The following is an 18009-nucleotide window of genomic DNA, read 5'->3' as shown; positions in this document are numbered from 1 at the left end:
GCTATAAGAGCTCCTGCAGTCTCTCCTGGGCTGCCTATCCTGGCGACTTCTAAGGTCTCCTTTGCTTTTGGGGGGTGTCTTTAGGGCACCTACCTGCACGAGTGAGTGTCTTGTAGATGGGGCACAGGTATATGCCAGCAGCTGGAGGCTTGCGATTGGCGACGGGAAGCAGCCAGATGACAGCCATCTCACTGTACAGCTCCTTGGGACGGGACTCTGCCAGCTGAAATGCAGAGGTGTCCCAGCGGGCACCCTCAAGAAACAAGCCATAGATGTAGCAGCCTTCAGAGGGAGGGTGAGAGAGCTCGCTTGCTGACTCCTTCATCACCTGTGGAAGAGAGTGGGCCTGGGGCTGTGAGCAAGGCTTGGCCCTGGAGACCTGTGAAACCCCTTACTCTGCTCTCGGCCAAGGCAGAACTACCAAAGGAGAGCCTGCTCCAGCTCTCAGATATCTCTGGGCTGGGTTTTCCAGCAGCTCGCATCACGAGGGTGTGGGACAGCTTGAGGAAAAGCCTGTGGAGAAAGGATTTGAGCAGGTCTGGAGAGATGGAGAGGTGACTGGTTGCATCATGGATGTGTCTGTGCTGTGGTGGATGTATCTGGTGCACAGGGGAAGATGGGATGTGCAACTACTGGTTCCCCCTATTGGGTAGGTCAGGCCTAGAACTGCTGTCTTTGTGGTCAGGCAGCAAATTCCAAAAAAAATCCAGCAAAAACAATCTGTCTGACTCCCTTACCTTGAAGCTAAATGAGATGTTGTCAATGGAGATGACAGACTTCCTAGCAAAGTTCTGCAGCGTGCCAGTGAGAAAGGCCTGAGGGAAGAAAAACCCACTGATCCAGAACACAGAGGGGATCCCGTGGCTGATCCACTTCTGGAGGAATTCAACCCGCTGCACCAAGTCATTCACCCAGGATGCCAAGGGCTTCAGAGATGGGTAGGCCTGTGGGGCACACGGAGAGGAAGGTATTGAATGCATACAAGGACACCCTAAAGCCCGAGTTGCTGAGAGCTGCCCATAGCCCAGGGACTCCTCCAGCTTAGGGCTGAGAACCTCTGCACAAGGCAGGAGACATCTGCAAACCAGAGGAGCAGGAGCCTGCTCCATGTGAGACAGCCCAGCCCGGCTGTGGAGTTTGATGGCTCTCCCTGGGGTCAGAAGAACTCTTGGGGGCAGCGGTGCTGGTTGGGAAGTGTTACCTTGGTGTTCCACACAGTGGGGACGGAGTTGCTGTACAAGCTGTTGGCCATCAGCTCCAGCTGAGAGGACATCACAACCAGGCCCTTGAGAGCTTTCAGCAAATCCTTCAGTGTCTGAGCAATCACCTCCAGGAGACTGTTGTACCTAAGAGAAAGAGCTGCTGTTTCTGCAGAGGGATCACAGAACGACCTGGTGTGGGGATTTATCCCCTGTGTCTGCCTGGATTACTGTGCAGTGAGCTTCACATAACCCTTGGTATTCATCCTCTTGGATGGAGCTCTCTGACTGCCCAGGCTCTGAACTGCTGACAGTACCATGCAGACACTGATCAGTTGCTGCAGAACAGGGATCAGCTGAAGGTGTGGCTGGGACAACAGACTTGATACCTTGCTGTCACCCCACTGCTCAGCAATGAGGTTCCCTGAGGGGAGCAGGGGCCTGCACATCCCTCTCATTCCCCAAGGGACCAGGACAGGAGGCTGCAGGGGATTACCTGATCACCTCCTGCACCAGTACTGTGTTCATAGACTCTTCGTAGAGCAGTGGGTATTTGCAGATCACCTCCTGCAGGTCCATGGGGGCAGGCAGCTTTGCCAGGATCTCATTTGCAGTCTCCTCCACCAGCTGGAAGGCAGACAGCAAGCAGGTGAGCATCCAGCCAGCCACGGATGCAGGGAAGGGGGAGAGCTGACATTTGAATGGCAGAGCCATTGGCTGCTGGGCAGGGTGACACTGGCACAGCATGTGAGGATGTGGTCTGCGCTCACTGCTTGTGCCAGAATTCCAGTGGAATTGGGGAACCCACCTCTTCCCTGCTGCAGCCACCCAGTGTGAACGTCTTTGGTTGCAGCTGCAGGATGGCCCCTAGCAAAGCAAAGGTCTCCTTCTGAGCAAAGGTGATGTTGGCATTGTCATGCAAACCAAAAAGCTCCGGGCTGTCATTGAGTGGCAGGCTCCTGATGTACTGCAGGTACCCCTGGGGAGGAATTGCACCGGCTGTGAGAGATGGCAGGGCTGGGAGCACAAGAACCGTGAGCCCTTTTGGCTGCCATGGGCCTGGCCAGAAATAACCAAAGCCAGGGCTGCTCGAGGAGCCAAACCCAGCAGCCTGCAGACCTGCAGGCTCAGGTGGAAGCTGGCCCTTGTCTTATTGTTTGAGCTTCTGACCTTTACAGCTCCTTGTCTCGTGTGGCAGCCAGGAATGGTAATTCACAAGTATGACTTAAGGGCAGTGTCTGTGGGCCCTGAGTTATGCTGGGTAGTGCAGAAGGGGAGGCTGAAGGACTAACGGCTCCTTTGAGCCACATTTGGAGGCCCTAGTTCATGCATTGGCTGGGGAGTTAAATCACACTTGTGTCAAAGCAAATACACATTAAAAGAATGGGCAGCTTGGCAGTGAGCTTCCTGCAGCGTCTCCCGCACAAAGCTCCTCAGGCATTTCAAGTATGTGATATCAAAGTGGTTCAGAGCACAAATGCTTTCAGATGAGGTATGCTGGCAACAGCTACAACTCCCTCCTGTGCACATCAACAAGATTTTCCTCCTGTTGCTTGAAAAAGATGTAGCTTCCCGAAAGCAGCTGGAGATCTCCACATTCTTTTAAACTTACATTCCCCCAGGGGAATGGAAATACTGTGGGTTTCAGGGAGAAGCGCACACCCTTTGCACTACGACAACCCCCCCTGGATCTGTAAAGCTCCATTTTGTTACTTGAGTACTTACATCGAGGTCTGAAGAGGTACTGATCTGCTTGTAGATCCCAGATTCAGAATAGGCAAACTCAGGAGTCAGAACCTCAGGCTTGTAGAAATCTTCCAAAATATTCATCACGCAGCGCCTGTCCCAGTCATCGGTCACACGGCCACCGTAGTTGATCTCCCCAGCTGTGTACTTCAGAACCTGTGAGGGATCCCACGAGGGCTATCCAACGCATGCATCCATCGTGAGCCACTGCCTGCCCAGAATGGGTCAGCTCACGTGCTTACCTTGTATGGGATGTCTGCGTACTCGCTCAAGAACATCTTTAGTTGGCTGATGCAGATGCGGAGGTCTCCATCCGTGAACTCGTAGGGGATGTTGAACCCCAGTGGCCCAAACTTCCTCCTCTCCAGCATGTTCCCATGGAAGAAGCAAAGTGATAACAACAAGGATTTAAACTCTGTGACCTGTGGGCAGAGAAGGAGGGAGAGGAGATGCTCAGCTTGGGAGGAGACATCCTTGGAAGATGTAAGTCTTTTCTGGGACACGGCAGCAGGCAGAAAATGAGATGTGCTAAGTCACCAACACCAGCTGGAATCTGGAGAGGTGGAAACCTCAGCCAAGCTGCTGCACTGGGGAAGGCTGTGGGCCTGCTCTCTTGCTCAAAGCTGCAGGTGCCTTTGCCAGGCCTCCACAATACTGTTGCTTCTGTTTGTCACAGTGAAATTTCTAATTGGCTTATCACAGAGTAGATGTAGGCTTATGAGAGATACCGCCACCCCTTCTCTAGCATGTGAGAGGGAGGTGATCTTTAAGGTCTTTTCAAACCCCAGCTATTCTATCATTCTATGATTCCACAGAAGTGCTAAATGAGAACTCTAATGGAGATCTGAGTCTGGAGAGGAGCGGTGTCCAGGGGGAGAGTGTGCATAGGAGCAGGCAGGGGCTGGGGACAGCAAAGCTGGGCCTTACCTTGGGGCAGGAATTCAAGAAGTCATCGCTGAAACTGATGTAGGACTTGAGCAGATTGGCTTTGACCCCACGGGGAGGCTCAATGGTCATCTTTGAGCTGTTTTGGAGGATGGACACAGGGAAGCGGTTGCTTGGTAGACTGGTGAGCCAGAGGCGAAAGTCCTGATGCACCTGGAGGATCAGAAGGCAGTAAATGCTCCTGCACTGACACTGCTGTTATGGGGAACCTGTGGGTGGGATGCATATAGGTCTGGGCTTCTCCCACTGCTCCAGTCCCCCCATCAGAGAGCAAGCTGCTCAATTAACAGCTTAGTGCAAGCCTCTGGTTGCTGGAACCTCAAGGCTGTGTATGACACCGAAAGTCCCAAAGAATGGAAACTTCAGCAAGTGGTCATAGCAGCTGCAAAACTGCAATCTCAGAGGAGATGAGAGATGCAAATACCATGTCTCCCCGCTACAGTGGCCACCAGGTAAGGTGGTTTCTCTGCATCTGCAGAACAGGAGAAACAGGGCTGCATGCTAAGCAATGCAGCTGGAAGAACAGAACATCAGAGTAAGGCACAGCACCCTGTTTACTGGGGACCAGAGCCACCACTGTTGTGTGGAATGGTAGCAAAGGGTTTTCTCCATGTTCCCAGCCACAGGATGCACGTCACCTTGTTGGGGTTTATGCCTTCAATGAGTCTCTCCAGTGAAGGCATCCAGCTGGGGGCCAGGTGGCAGTTCTGGAAGAAGACCCAGTTTCCCTGCTCCATGGCACTGTGCATCATGGCTTCAGCACGGGGGCCCTGTGGAGGCAGAATCACAGAATCACAGAATTGTAGGGGTTGGAAGGGACCTCTAGAGATCATCGAGACCAACCCCCCTGCCAAAGCAGGTTCCCTACACCAGGTCGCACAGGTAGGCGTCCAGGCGAGACTTGAATATCTCCAGAGAAGGAGACTCCACAGATGAGAAGGGATCAGATCCTGGTCTTTCAGGCTGTGCCCTGCTAAGCCAGACAAGGAGACAGCTGCTGGGTGGAAAGATCACTTTCTAGCTTGACAGCTTGGCTTTGTTCCCAGGGTTTGGCTGGATTGTCACCATCTGCTGATGGTGCAACAACAGCCCTTTGCAGCTCAGCAGCCTGTGGGTCATGGTGTGGGAAGGTGGAACTGGGGACATATTAGGAGGATGGAGGACTCTAGCAGGGGAACAGCTGCAGCCCTCCCTGCTGAATTGGCTCTTCCAGCTAGCAGAAGAAACGTGAGTGAGGACCTTGGGGCAGAAAAGTGCTTTCATTGTGCTGCAAAGATGTCTGGCCTTTTGGAACTGGGTGAGATCACCAGAAGTGCCAGCAGGACCGTCCTTCCCCAGGTCAGCAGCTTACCTGGCCTTGACCCAGGGAAATGGCAGAGAGTTTCTTGGAGAACTTCATCTCTTCAGCAAACTTGTAAAGGTCGGCAGCAGGGTCAGTGCCTGGGGACAGCACAAACACCAGGGGGATGGTGGCACTGGAGTCCCTGAACACGATGGAGAGGTCAGCGGTCTGCAACAGAGACAGCTTGTCACAGTAGAGGGCTGTGCATCAGGGCTGCACATTGGCACCATGCACAGCACCACCTCACCCAACTGGACCTCCAGCCCTCCCTGTGCCACCGGTGTGGTGCTGGAGACAAGAAGCCAGAAGCATGTCCCATAAGGGCCTGGTAATGCTCTGCTTTGGCAGAATTAGGATCAGGGCAGTGATTAGTTTTCCATTTGTATGCTTGTGGTAACTGCTCCCTCCCAGTACAGATAGTACTGCTAGATGAGAGGGAGGATTTCCCTCCTCTAAGACGTAAGTATTGTCCAGCTTTGGAGCCTGCTGGCACAGTCCTCCTCTGTGGCTGGAGGGAGGCATCCTTGCTGCAGCTGGAAAAAGCTGCTGGCCCTTTTGCAGCTCTCCTCCAGCAGTGCTTCCTTTAGGCTGATTACCTGAGGCTCAATGAAGCGCCGATCCAGGTTCAGTGCCACAAAGTCCTGCATGGCATTGGTGATCTTATCTCCCCGCAGACACCGCAGAACCAGCAGCTTCTGGAAGGCATCAAGCTCAACGTCCCACTTCCCAGGCAGGGGCTCTCTACAAAGCAATTATTTGTATTTTGAGCACTCAAGATATTTCGCAGGAGGCTGTGGAGTCTGAGGAGGAACAAGGACCTTCCAGCCAGTCAGCTGACGTTCATAGCTTTGAAACTATTGGAGTGCAAAACAGAGCAACGGCTGTTTTTGGACTCTGTCTTGGGCAAGCAAGAGTGCCAGAAGCCCAAGCTCCAGCCAGCACTGCGCTGAGCAGAGCTGGTACTGTGGCTGAATCAGCACCTCGTGCTCTTCCAGCGATGCCATCGTGTGCCTGGCACAGTACAACAAAACTGACAAAGCTTGGGACACTTGCCTGTGAGGCTTGTGGCTGTCAAAGATGGCCCTGAATGCTGCAAGGCTGGCAGCAAAGTCATTGGCAAAGCCAGAGAAGTTCTTCAGGTTGCTCAAAGCCAGGATGTCTCCCCATGCTCGTTCATTCAGCCAGTCTGGAGCTGGGTTCTCCTGCATCTCCTTTATAGTTCCCCCTGAGAGCAGGAATCGCCACTCATCCTGAGAACAGGACAGTACAAGGTCGTGGGTTACAGCCCACCTGCCTGGCCTGAAGCGTGCAGGTTTGTGCTGTATCTGGTAGCAACCTTATGGCTGCTGCTCCTGCCAGGGGTGCGTGTGGAAGAATGAGTGAATCAGAAGGTCTGGTGAGATTAACACCGCCTTTCGATTGCTGTTGGCTTTCCTCTGTGGTGCTGCAGCCTCTAATCCCTGCCTAACCCCTCCAAATTCACCAGCCTTTGCAGCAGACCGGCAGTGCTTCAGCCCTGCACATAGGCACAGGGAAAGGCAAAGAGATCTGACTGAACAGAAAGGCCCTAGGTTTGCCAACCAGCCTGCCACATTTACACCCAGCCCCAGGGAACAAGGCGTCTTTGCCACACCAGCATGCTAAGCAAGGGGACTGTACACCTGAGCCTGGGTTGCTCTGCTGGGGATCCTATTCAAGGATTGGAGTGATTTGCTTACCATATCAATCTGCCCATCATTTATCAAGATCTGGGCGCAAACGAGGAAGGCAAACATGAGTTTGTGCTTCTCAAAGAGGCTACGGCACACACTGCTGTAGAGACTGAAGGTGATGTAGTCGTTGATGTTCGTGATCCGCTCCTTCACAGTATCTGGAAAAAAACCAATGACCAGACAAGGCAGTGGTGACGTGGAAGGTGCACAACACAACAGATGCTGCTCTCAAATACAGACTTAGTGCAGAATCCCCTGAGAAAAACATGTCATCCAGATGTGTCAGACGTATCCTGATGTGCACGTGCAATCACAGCAGTGTGGAGGAAGGGGTCAGGACAGGCCTCATACCTAAACAAAGCAACCCCAAACAAAGGGTGTTTTCTGCAGCTGGGCAAAGGAGCTGCTTGCTCCTGCTTTTCCTCAGAAGAGAGCCAGTGTGGAATAAAGCACTCTCCCAGCACTAGGAGGAAGTCACTGCACCACAGCAGTCAGAAGGGCCCCTGACACTATCCTGGCTGCCATGCACGGCTGGGTGGATTGCAGTGGCAGCCAACAGCCACACGTGGAGGTGGCTCTATGAAAAGCAGAGCCACACTGCTGCCAGGATGGCACACGCCTTGCCTGTGCCCTTGCATTACCATCTCCCTGTCTGGTCAGATGGGGCAACAGAGGAGTGCAGAAGAGGAGGGCAGGTTGAAACCTGTGCTGTGCAGACACAACCATGGGCAGCTCTGGGCCACGCGGAGAGCTGATGCAAGGGGCACATCTGCCTTGACTCTTCACGGCCCTAGCTTCTAAGCCAGGAACCTGGTGTGAAGAAAGGGATGGGAAGGGACCATTTCAGGCACGTACCTGCTCTCTCAGAGTTACTGATCCCCATGAGGAAGATGTTGAGGAACCACTCCAGTGAGTACTGGTACATGGGGTCCACGCTGGACAGGTCTGAGACACAGAAGTAGAGGATCTGCGTGCGGACAGCAACAGGGGCATACTGCAAGCGTGTGGTGTTGATGTCCTCCTCCGTCTGCTCTGCTACCTTCATCTTGGCCTGAGGGACACAGGAGATGTTGCAGTTTGTGCAGTGCTGGCAGGGGACGGGTGGCTGCAGTGAATGAACACCCACACCTCATACCTGGATCTCCCCTGCCTTGAGCTTGGATGCTTCTAGCACTTTGATGAGCTCCAAGTCGTCCACAGGGTTTCCTTCGGAAGTGCTGAGCCGATACAGGATCTGGTCTTCTATCTCCTTTAGCTCCTGACGCATCTCAGCATTGCTAAGAATCAGCTGGTTTCGAGCCTCTTCTAAGTCAGGCCTCTCCTCAGCCACCACTTGTCCCAACAGTTGGTCCTCCAAGCCACTGAAACAAAAACCATGGGGTGAGGGTAAAGACAACAGGCCCGAAGGCTTGAGGGCCGTAAAGAATAAAGCTAAACATTGTGAGCAGCTGCTGGGGTAAGCACGGACCTGGGTGAGATGGTGAAGTTGATGAGGGTGAGTTTTGTGGAAATCTCGGGGCTGTAATGGGGATTGGACAGGTTGGTGGTGATGTACAGCTTGAAATCCTCGTTGTAAGGGATCACCGAATCCCCCAGCTTCAGCACTGTTCTGCCTTGCTGCTTGTAGGTCTGCATCAGAGACAAAAGGAGAAGGGCTGGGACGTCAATTCTTGTGAGAGAAGGCATCCCGTGTGCCCTCTGCACTGCAGAGAGGAGGGAGCCTGAGGAGATGCACAGAGCAGCTCAAAGTTGCTGGCAGACCCCCATCCAACCTGGCCACGGCAGCAAGCCAAAGGACCTGTTTTAGCAGGATGGGTTCAAGGGCTGGGTCCAGCTCCTCGCCGACATTCTCCAGCAGGAAGGGCTTCCCATAAGTAATGGCATTTTCCAGACTGCAGAGGAAGTCCCGGTCACTCAGCTTGGCCACTTCTAGGTGGTTCACCTTCTCCTGAAAGGCAAAAGGGGAATGCAGAGAAGAGCCCAGGGCTATGCAGATCTGATACTAAGGGCTCTGCTACTGCTATGTTGAGGAGATGAAGAGTGAATGGGGCTAACAGCTCATCTAAAGCTGGACCCAGACTAGAGGCCACATCTACAGCACTTCTGTTGATGTGACGTTTGCTGAGGTGTGCAGACCAAGGCTCAGCCAACCTCACTGTTACCTACCAAGCTCACCTAATCCCACTTCAGCCGTGTCCTGCCCATCATTCATGTGCATGGCACACCCCCTGCTAGGCAGATTTAACTTTCTGAAGCAGCAGAAATTACATCTTGTCTTGCTTAGCAAGTTTTTGGCTATTTTTGCAAGTTTACTCCACTCATGGAACATCAGCAGATACTACAGACAGCCCAAACAAACACCAGAAAGCAGGGGACTGGGAGAAACCTCCTTCAAGCAGAGCCCAGCAATGGCATCTCAGAGCTCGTTTGCCTGCAAAGTGAGAACAGGTGGGTGGGAATACAACAGCAGCATCTGCCAGAGTCATCTTCTTGGTCCTCTAAAAGGGCACCAGAGGGCTCTCTGGAGAGAGGGAAGAGGAAGTGATCCTTGTTCTGGCACCAGGTACTGGTTAAGCAATGTCACTCTGAGCTCTCTGTCCCAGAGGCACTAAAGGCTGTTATAGGGCATATTACTATTGTTTTGTGTGTTTTAGAGTATGAAGAATGAAAGATCCCCAGAAATCGATGCTTTGCTTGCTTACAGAAGGCCCCTGCTTCCTTGTGTTGATTTCTCTAAACAGGGAAATTCAACTGGTATGAATACAGACCTTGCTTGATGCTGGGAGGACCAGGGTGCAGCTCTGTGCGTAGCAGCCTCAGGCTTCGTGCTGCAGAAAGCTGCTTCCTCACCCCCACAGACTTAGCTTTTTACCCTGTGGATCTTACCAAGTTCTTGATCCACTTGTTTGCTTGTCTTTGAGGGTCTATGTAGTGAGTCCATCGCTGGGAGAACTGTGTTATTACCCCATTCTCCACAGACAGCGTGTCATTTGGTAAACCAGCAATCTAATTGGGGAAAAAAAATCTTAGTTTAGCAGCCACTGGGAGCATTTGGAAACACAGTACAGCTGATCTCCTTGTTTCAGAAGCTGGCTGGCCTGTTCTCTCTTTAATGTGTTTATCTGCTGTGTGTGCCGGATCAATTCTGGGGCTCAGATTCAGGGAGTGCCTTTTGGCTCTGTTTAGTCACGCAAGATGGTAGCTACAATATGTAATAAGGCTTATCCTGAGATGCCCTTGCTATCCTGGCCCCTATGTGGTCTTGCTGTGGAGATTATGGCTGGGTAGGGGATGGTGGTGAGGGTTCTGAAGAGATGCAGTTCTCTTTGGAGCAGCTGAGCCATAGGACAGAGCTGTGCTGGTTGAGTTAGGGGGTGGGCAGGCTATGGCTGAGGCTTTGCTGTAATCTTGTGCTGTGTAAAGTGGAAGCCCAACAGGTTGAGCTGTATGATGCATCCAGGGCTGCTGCTGCCCTGGATGCTGCCAGGTCCTCTTCTGCTCATTGAGCAGTGTGCCCTGGATGTAACTATTGAGCTCTCTTGGGGTCTCTCCTTTGGTAAAGTAGTTCCTAATTAATTGTGCTGAGTGTTTTAATCTTTACCTTGAAGCAGTCCTGTCCCCTGCCTTTTCAGCCTCCTGTATCATCTTTTCCATAACTTGCCTGCCAGGAGCGGATTTCCACAGGGTCCCCAAGAGTGCTGATCACGTTTGGCTCCTTGGTGTGAGGAATATTGTTTTCTGAGAGCTTGCTCAGCCACTCCTTGCACAGTGCTATGCGGTAGTGTCCCTGCCACAAGAAGCACCATCACAGTCTTTTAGTAGCAACAAAACCCTCCCGCTTCTTTCAAACGTGACCATGTGCAGCCTCTAGCACAAATGGAGAGAGATCCAGGAGGGAGGTTGCATCCTTTTGCCCTATTCTGTGTGTCCAGCTTGAAGGGATTGTGGTGTTACAGCTCTGACCTTGCTCTGAGGAGGTAGCCACATGCCAAGGCAGTGTTGGCAGACATCCTGGGCAGCCAGGTCACCAGAGGGGCTGGCAAGTACAGCAAACTGTGCAGGGCAGAATCTGACTTGAAGCCCATTTAGCTGGCAACAGCAAAGGGCAGGAGAGCAGAGCAGCCAATAGAGCCCACTGCAGGGAGCACTGCATACTTACAGTAAAAGGGCCCAGGTAGGCGACAAAGCCAGCTGCAAGCAGCACATCCCCAGCAATGTTGTTGATCTTGTAATCCAGGTTCTCAACGGTGTCCTGCCAGCGCACCTTCTCATCAGCCAGGCTGTTTATGAGCTGTGGAATGAGATGCACATGTGAGAGCTGCTGTGTTGCTCTCATCTGTCCCTGTAACTGGCTAAGGGAGCTGCGGCTCAGGGAAGATCAGCTACATCAGCCCTAATGTGCTGCTGAGATCTGGCCAGGCAACTCCAATCTAGCATTGCCATAAGCTGCAGGCACATAATGTTGCTGGAAGTGGCATGCACAGATTTTCACCACTGTGCTCCTTGGCCCGAAGTCAGGCTCTCTGTGGTAAGTAGGCAGAGCTGTTCCCTACCGTAGCAGCACGGCCCAATCTCTGCTGACACTGCTCACACTTCATCTCCAGTTCCTTCTTCTTGGCTATGCAGCTGTTGTACTTGGCTTGCAGAATGGCAATACCACTTTCAACATCCTTCAGGCGTTGCTTAGCTTCCTCAAGGACCTGCTGAGTTGCACGCAGGTCCTCTTCTGCCTCTCGCCAGGCTTGCTGGGGAGATATTCAAGGAAACAGTGGTAATGCTGTGCTTGTGGTCAGGCTCCTCCCCAAAAACCAAGACCATCCAGCAGGAGCTAGTCTGGGAAAGAACTGTGACTTTTTTTTTTTCCATACAAGCACTAACGAGCTGAGATCCTTCCCTGTGCAACAAAGGCTGGTCTGCAGAACTCCATGGGAGATTCTCCAAGCCCAGGAATAAAAGCAGGAGTGAGGAAGTAGTTTGTGTGCAGTTTCAAAAAGCCAGGAGCCTGCACGAGCTTACTGCTCAGGATGTGGCCCATTCTTGAACAGGAGGAAAGTTTCCTCTGCTTACCCCAGAATAATAATACAGAAAACACTAGGCTTGGAGAGGATTAAGCTGAAGCACCAATGAGATATGGGAGCGCTTCTGGAAGTAGTTTCTATTGAGTTAGGATTTGGCCCTAAGGACACAGCATCAATTCTGTCTCAGTATGATTTTTCCCCGCTTTATTAAGCTAATGGGTTTCTGGGTTCAGTGGCTCTGTCAGGGCTTGACTGGAGTCTAAATCCTGAGCTGCACACCAAAGCTGGGGACTCTCGTCATCACACAGAAAGGACCGCAGTCCTGTGTCCCCTGACACCAAGAGCAACCTGACCATGCTGCCTCTTACCCGCTTGGGCTCCACAACCTTGGCTGCAAAGTGGTACTTGTGCATGGCACGCACCCACTGGCAGATGGAGGTGCAAGCTTTGGAGACCTTGGAGATGGCAGCTGGCTGGAACTCCTTACTGTCAATGTACGGCTGGATGGCCTTGATCACGGTGTCTGGAATGTTGTCCTGTGAGCAGCGGTGAGAGAGAAAGGAGACTGGAGATGAGGGTGCCAGAGATCTGATGGAGGAGGGTCAGAAAAGGCTTCTCCCACTGGCTGCAGCCTGCCCCAGGACTGCTAAGGGCAGTGAAGGCATTGCACTGGAGCAAGAGAATCACACTGCTCTGTAATGAGGCTTGGAAAGCACAGCAGTGGGCTTGGGTAAATCCCTTCCTATACCATATATCTGGATTTCCATCCAGCTCTTTCAAGTGGAAAGAGCAGAGGTCCCACAGTCCAAAGCAATGAAGCCAGCTGACACAGGAGCTTTCAGGCCAAACGCTTCCTTATCCTCAGTGCTACTGAAAGGTGTTGCCTGGAAGGAGCTTTAAGCCTCGTTGCTCTGAGCACAAACTGCAAGGTAATGACAATCCCCAGTCACAGCTCCGCTCTGTTGCCACTTACCTTATCATACTTAAACAGGCTGTCCAAGAATTTCCCTGGGTCCTGGAGAAGGCCCCTGCCTGGTTCCCAGTAATCATCCACCTTGGTGCCCAGCTTCTCCCCTAACACTTTCTTGGGTTTGACTTCCTTCATGATGCAGACTGCTTCGATCACCATTTTCACACCCAGGGGAGGCCGCTGCATCGCTCGTACCTTAAACCCAAATGGAGACAATGGGTTGGCTTGGTCCTTGGTGAGATGGGTTTTTCAACCTTAGCCGGGGTGGAGGAAGGACACTGAGAGGAGTGAGAGGTATCAGAAGAGAAAGCTGATTATCAGAAAAGCTATGGAGAAAACTGAGGAGGCTGAAAAAAGCTCTGCCCCAATGCTCTATGACGGATATCTTCAGGCTGTAGATGTCTTGGCAAAGCAACCAGAGTATGTCCCTGGGGAAGGGGGAAGTGCAGACATGGGGTAGGCTTTCTCTCTTGCTCTGTGGGCTCTCATTTGTCTTGTACTCCACTCTGAGAATGCTGCAGGGCCTGCAACACAGGAGTGGGTCTGCATCGGTTGTGGAGAGACGGCTGGAGTCTTTCCTCAAGCAGACAGCTAGGAGAGCTACTGGGGCACCTCTTGGATGGCTGTGGGTGTCAGGGCTCTTAGGAATAACTCCTGCTTTGTCCCTCCTAGTGTTGGCCATCTTTGCCATGTCCAGCCGGAGACGTTCCCAGACCTTCCTCCAAGACAAAGTCAATAGGGGGGCAGAGTTCGTGAAGACACTGCGGCTGTTCTACCCACAGGCAGATACCCTCTGTAAGAAGGACTTTGACTGGCTCTTTGACTGCCCCGAGACAGAGCAGTTCATCATGTGGTTCTGCAAAACAGTGGGAGAAGAGAATGTGCTGAGCCCAGCTGAGGTGCAGGCCTACGATGCTCTGGCGGCTGCAGGCAAGCCTATCCTGGAAGGTGATGCCCTTGAGCAGGTGTTGCAGAAGTGCCAGAAGACCCTGCAGCTCAAACATGTGATACCAGAGGCTGAGGGAAGGGAGCAGGAGATCCAGGAGCTGAAGGGCTACCGTGCCCATCAGCTCTGGCAGCTCAACAAGTTGCAGGTTTGGGCGGCCAGCCTGCAGCAGGAGCTGAGGTACTTGGAGGAAGAGGAGAAGGCGACAAAGGAGGTCTTGAGGAAGGCTCACGTGGAGCTGAGAGTGGAGATCTTTCGAACCACCGCTGTCCTGAAGCAGCTCATTGAGCTTGCAAAGCAGCAGGTAGAGGAGTATGAGGAAGCAAGGAAAGGCCAGCCGCCAGCACTGCTGCATGAGATGGACCTCAGAAGTTACATAGAGCTTGAACAACAATTCACCGATGCATTAGAGCGTTTAATGGAGCAGGTCCTGCCTGGGAGTGCTCAGACTCCAGAAAGCAGTGTGCAGGAAGGGCTGGAGGCTAAGATACAAGTGGACTCAGCCTCAGAAATAATGGGAGGAAGAAGAGCAGCCCCTCATCCAGAGTATGCAGAGACAGGCCGAGGAGTGGCAGCTGAAAGCCGGGGAATAAAGATTCAAGGCTCAAGGGCAGAACCTCCAGTGGACGGGAGGAGTGAGAGTGAAGAGCTGAGTGTGGGGAACGTGGAGGAGAAAGGTGACAGCCCGGATGACACAGAGAGAATGGACATCAATCAGAAGGGGCTGAAAAGCCTTAGGACTAATGGAGATGAAATGCTGGGCAACCGAGACAACTTCTGGATGGAGCTGTGCCAGTTGGAGACAGCGTATATCTGTGCTCAGATAGAGGTTATAGCCATATCGGCCAAAGTGGAAGGCAACTGTGCTGCATTAAATTGGGCCCAGAAGACTCTGAAAGCTCTCAAGGAGAACAAGGTAGGATTAATGCTCCTTTCCAATCCCGTCCTTTGTAGCACGGTGTGCCTGTGCTGCAGCGCTCATCCACCAGACACTGTGCCTAGAGGCTGTGGCCAAGCCGGGCAGTGCCAGCAGTGTGCCCTGATGGTGGTCTCCCTTATCTTCCCTCATACGGCAGGTTGTAGAAGCCAAGCTCCAAAGTCACGCTGCTGCCACGTTCAAGCAGCAGCTTCACACCCTGCGCTGTGACATTGCTCAGATCCAGACCCACCAGCTGCTGCCCCAGGTGAAGGCAGCAGCCAGCCTCTTCCTCCTGCCCGTCCTGCAGGAGAAATTCCATCTGGATAACACTCGTCTGCAGGATATTGGCCAGAGGCAGGAGGAGGCAGCTGCATGGGTGGCGAGCCAGAAAAGCCGCCTGGATCTGTTGGAGCTCCAGCTGAAATGGGAGAAAAAGGAGCTGGACCAGAAGGCTGCTTGGCTGGGAGAGATAGAAACTGCCCTGAAGAATGCCCAGACCAAGCTGCAGGCATATCATGAACGCTGCAAAGAGGCCAGCTCCTCCATGAAGGGTTCTGCATGCACGCAGAAGAAGCCCGAAGACTCCATAGCCATGCGGTAAGGTTCTAGGTCTGTGTGTGCATGAGGAGTGAACAAGACATGGAGGACACGGCACGGGAACAGGGAAAGCTTCTGGTAGATGAAAGCTATCAGTGTTCTTCTACCAGTGCTGGGCCACCCTGACTCCACGGTGGAGTGAAATTCTCCAGGAGATGGTACCATTTTCTTCCTGGCTGTTTTGGGAGTGATGCAGTGAGGAATGGCCTTGGAAAAGAGCATCTTCATTCAAACGAAAGTTTTCCTAGGATGAAGCATAGAGGCACATCTTCAGCTGTCCTCTCACTGTCACACCACAGCCACTGGCATCCTACTCCCATAGCACACGTTGTCCCCTGAGCCCTGCTCTTCCTTTGTGCTGTCAGATGCTCACATCTCTGGTTGCCTTGTCTCTTGCAGGCTCTGGGGTGTGCTGATGGGGCAAGATCAGGATGACCAGCAATCCTGCAGCTACAAGGCCATAGCAGCCCGTAGCTCCCAGCTGGTGCAGGAACAGAGGGAGCTGGAAGCACAACTGGCAGCTCCTATACCCCAACAATCCAACCTGGAGTCAACCATAGAGGAGCTCTACTGGCAGCTGCACAATCACTCCAAACAACTGCAGCTTTGCTCTCCAGTAAGCAAGGAGCTCTGTCCATCCATTCCCCTGCTCCATTAGGGTTGCACAGTAGGTGGACTAATCTGTTTATATACTGCGTGTGTTTTAATGCATTTGGTTTCTGCCCTTCAGGAGACTACTGAAGTGATGCAGCAGCTGATCACCATGCAGGATGTTCTGCACCAAAATCTGACAGAACTCCTGAGTGACCTGAAGGTTAAGCGCAGATCTCTGCAGGACCCCAACCTGCAGGCAGAGCGCAAACTCTACCTTCATTTTTTCTGCAATGAGGATCGGCTGAGAGAGATGGTGGAAGAGCAGGAGAAGGAGGCTTTGTCTTCCTCCAAGTGACTACTGATGGAGCTGCCCTATGCAAAGGAATAGATCAAAATGATGCCTTCTCCTCGTTGTGCAAAGTGGTATTCTCATCTAGTTGGGATGAGGCGTTTATCTTGGACTGGCTCCAGTGGCAGGGCATGGTCATGGTCAGTAGTTAAGCTTAAAATAAGCATGGAGCTCATTCCTTAAGTGGAGAGTTTCTGAAAGCCCCTGGAAGGGTAAGATGATGTGTAAGAATCTGAAGCACTTAGAATTGGCAGTTGGAAACCTTGTATAGTGAGGAGACTTCTTGCCATGACAGCTCTACAACGGGATGGGTGCTGCCTGCATCCTTCTCCACCTTCTTGGGGAAAGGAGTTGTGCATGTTTTGGGGAAAATAAAAAGGTCTGTTTTTCATTATTGCAGAAGAATGAGTCTGTCTCTTCTCACCATAACTGTCCTGCCCTGTGCAGTAAAAACTCCTACCCTGTATCTACTACCACAATCCTTTGCTGAGGACCCTATCTGTAGCTGCTGAGGTTATGGGTACGGGCTGTGATGTTTCCTACTGTGGATTCAGGGCTACCTTTTTTTACTTTGACCATTCTATTTCAAGCCAGTTTCCTTAAACTTAGCCCACTGACCCTTGCCTCTTCTCCTCTGCCTAGTATTAGATCCCCTTTCCAAAGAGCTTGCTGGCTAGGTGTGCCACTAGGTCTATGTCCATGCTCTGCAGCTGACACTCAGGGTGGCATCATGACATTGCTTGCTCCCATGGACAGGGACAGCACTATTATAGGTGACTACAGCATGACTCTCTGTGAGACAGAGAAGTGAAGAAGTGACTGGTGGAGGATGTGCAGGCAACTAGCCCACCATATGTGCCCAAGGGAGAGAGGTGGTGGAAAAGGCTGTGGACAGGAAGCTTATAAGCTTTTCAGCTTATACAAGAGGAATTGCAGCAAAGTGCTGTTCAGCTCAGCTGTAGCAGACTAAGTTCAAAGCCTTGCTGTCCTTCCTGCCCCTCAGAAACTCATTCTACCACAACACCCACCTGTGCCACCATCCCCCTTAAGCTTACCTCAGTAACATCACTTTTTTTCAGGTTTCTCAGGCTGGCCAGAGCAGAATCTAGGGCAGGAAGAGCTTCAGCCAGGTCCTTCTGAGCATCATCTGCGATGGCTTGGGCTCTCTGGGCTTTTGCATTGGCCTTCATCTCCTCAGCCTGAACAGCAGTTCTTGTCTCTTCAGCAACAGCTGTGTCCACCTGCAGTAGCAGAGACAGTCTCAGAAGCACAGCTGGACCCAGAGCACCTATTTGGTGCCCTGCATTGCTAGGTAAGGATCACAGCAGTCATAATAACCATAGTTTTTCTTCCAGCGTACGCATGCTGCTCTGTCATAACTGCAGGAGATCGTAGAGAAGATCCACAAGCTCCAGCTCTGGCTGCCCTGGAACAGTGTCAGCCCAGTAGGAACTAGCTGTTCTACCAGTTAGCTCAGGGAGTGGATGTGACAGCAAACATATAGGGAGATATAGGAATAAGATGTGCAGAGATTTGTTTCTACATCTATCATTCTGTCAGTCCTTAAGGATTCAAGCACTACCAGGAGGTACCAAGGGCATGTAGAATGTAGCCAAATCTTGTTCTGTGAGTGGATCAGGTCACCTGAGGATGCTGTGTGAGAGAAGTGTGT

At 52.2% G+C, this 18009-nt stretch overlaps 2 protein-coding genes across 2 annotated transcripts in view; one reads left to right on the top strand and one right to left on the bottom strand.

Annotated features, from left to right (window-relative positions):
- Nucleotides 1-18009, bottom strand: part of DNAH1 (dynein axonemal heavy chain 1) — a 73409-nt gene that overhangs the window by 1448 nt on the left and 53952 nt on the right. The window contains exons 56-79 of the mRNA XM_019619889.2: nt 17393-17578; nt 12936-13127; nt 12331-12498; nt 11498-11689; nt 11104-11235; nt 10606-10731; nt 9831-9950; nt 8743-8892; nt 8413-8573; nt 8080-8305; nt 7800-7995; nt 6951-7102; nt 6286-6482; nt 5829-5973; nt 5242-5400; nt 4529-4660; nt 3873-4043; nt 3188-3367; nt 2925-3101; nt 2008-2178; nt 1696-1826; nt 1202-1346; nt 738-944; nt 94-328 (exon numbers count right to left, since the gene is read on the bottom strand). Coding sequence (XP_019475434.1) covers nt 94-328; nt 738-944; nt 1202-1346; nt 1696-1826; nt 2008-2178; nt 2925-3101; nt 3188-3367; nt 3873-4043; nt 4529-4660; nt 5242-5400; nt 5829-5973; nt 6286-6482; nt 6951-7102; nt 7800-7995; nt 8080-8305; nt 8413-8573; nt 8743-8892; nt 9831-9950; nt 10606-10731; nt 11104-11235; nt 11498-11689; nt 12331-12498; nt 12936-13127; nt 17393-17578 — 4051 coding nt within the window. The remainder of the gene's footprint in view (nt 1-93; nt 329-737; nt 945-1201; nt 1347-1695; nt 1827-2007; nt 2179-2924; nt 3102-3187; nt 3368-3872; nt 4044-4528; nt 4661-5241; nt 5401-5828; nt 5974-6285; nt 6483-6950; nt 7103-7799; nt 7996-8079; nt 8306-8412; nt 8574-8742; nt 8893-9830; nt 9951-10605; nt 10732-11103; nt 11236-11497; nt 11690-12330; nt 12499-12935; nt 13128-17392; nt 17579-18009) is intronic.
- LOC104913127 (HAUS augmin-like complex subunit 3) lies at nt 8908-17117 on the top strand. Its single transcript, XM_010718368.3, has 5 exons — nt 8908-9507; nt 13605-14794; nt 14955-15394; nt 15794-16010; nt 16125-17117. The coding sequence occupies exons 2-5, from the start codon at nt 13622-13624 to the stop codon at nt 16341-16343; spliced, it is 2049 nt and encodes a 682-aa protein (XP_010716670.2). The 5' UTR covers nt 8908-9507; nt 13605-13621; the 3' UTR covers nt 16344-17117.

This window comes from Meleagris gallopavo, chromosome 14 (assembly GCF_000146605.3).
Source record: "Meleagris gallopavo isolate NT-WF06-2002-E0010 breed Aviagen turkey brand Nicholas breeding stock chromosome 14, Turkey_5.1, whole genome shotgun sequence".
NCBI classification, from domain to species: domain Eukaryota; kingdom Metazoa; phylum Chordata; class Aves; order Galliformes; family Phasianidae; genus Meleagris; species Meleagris gallopavo.
Note: the sequence above shows the minus strand (reverse complement) of the source record. Positions and strands in the feature narration are given on the sequence as shown.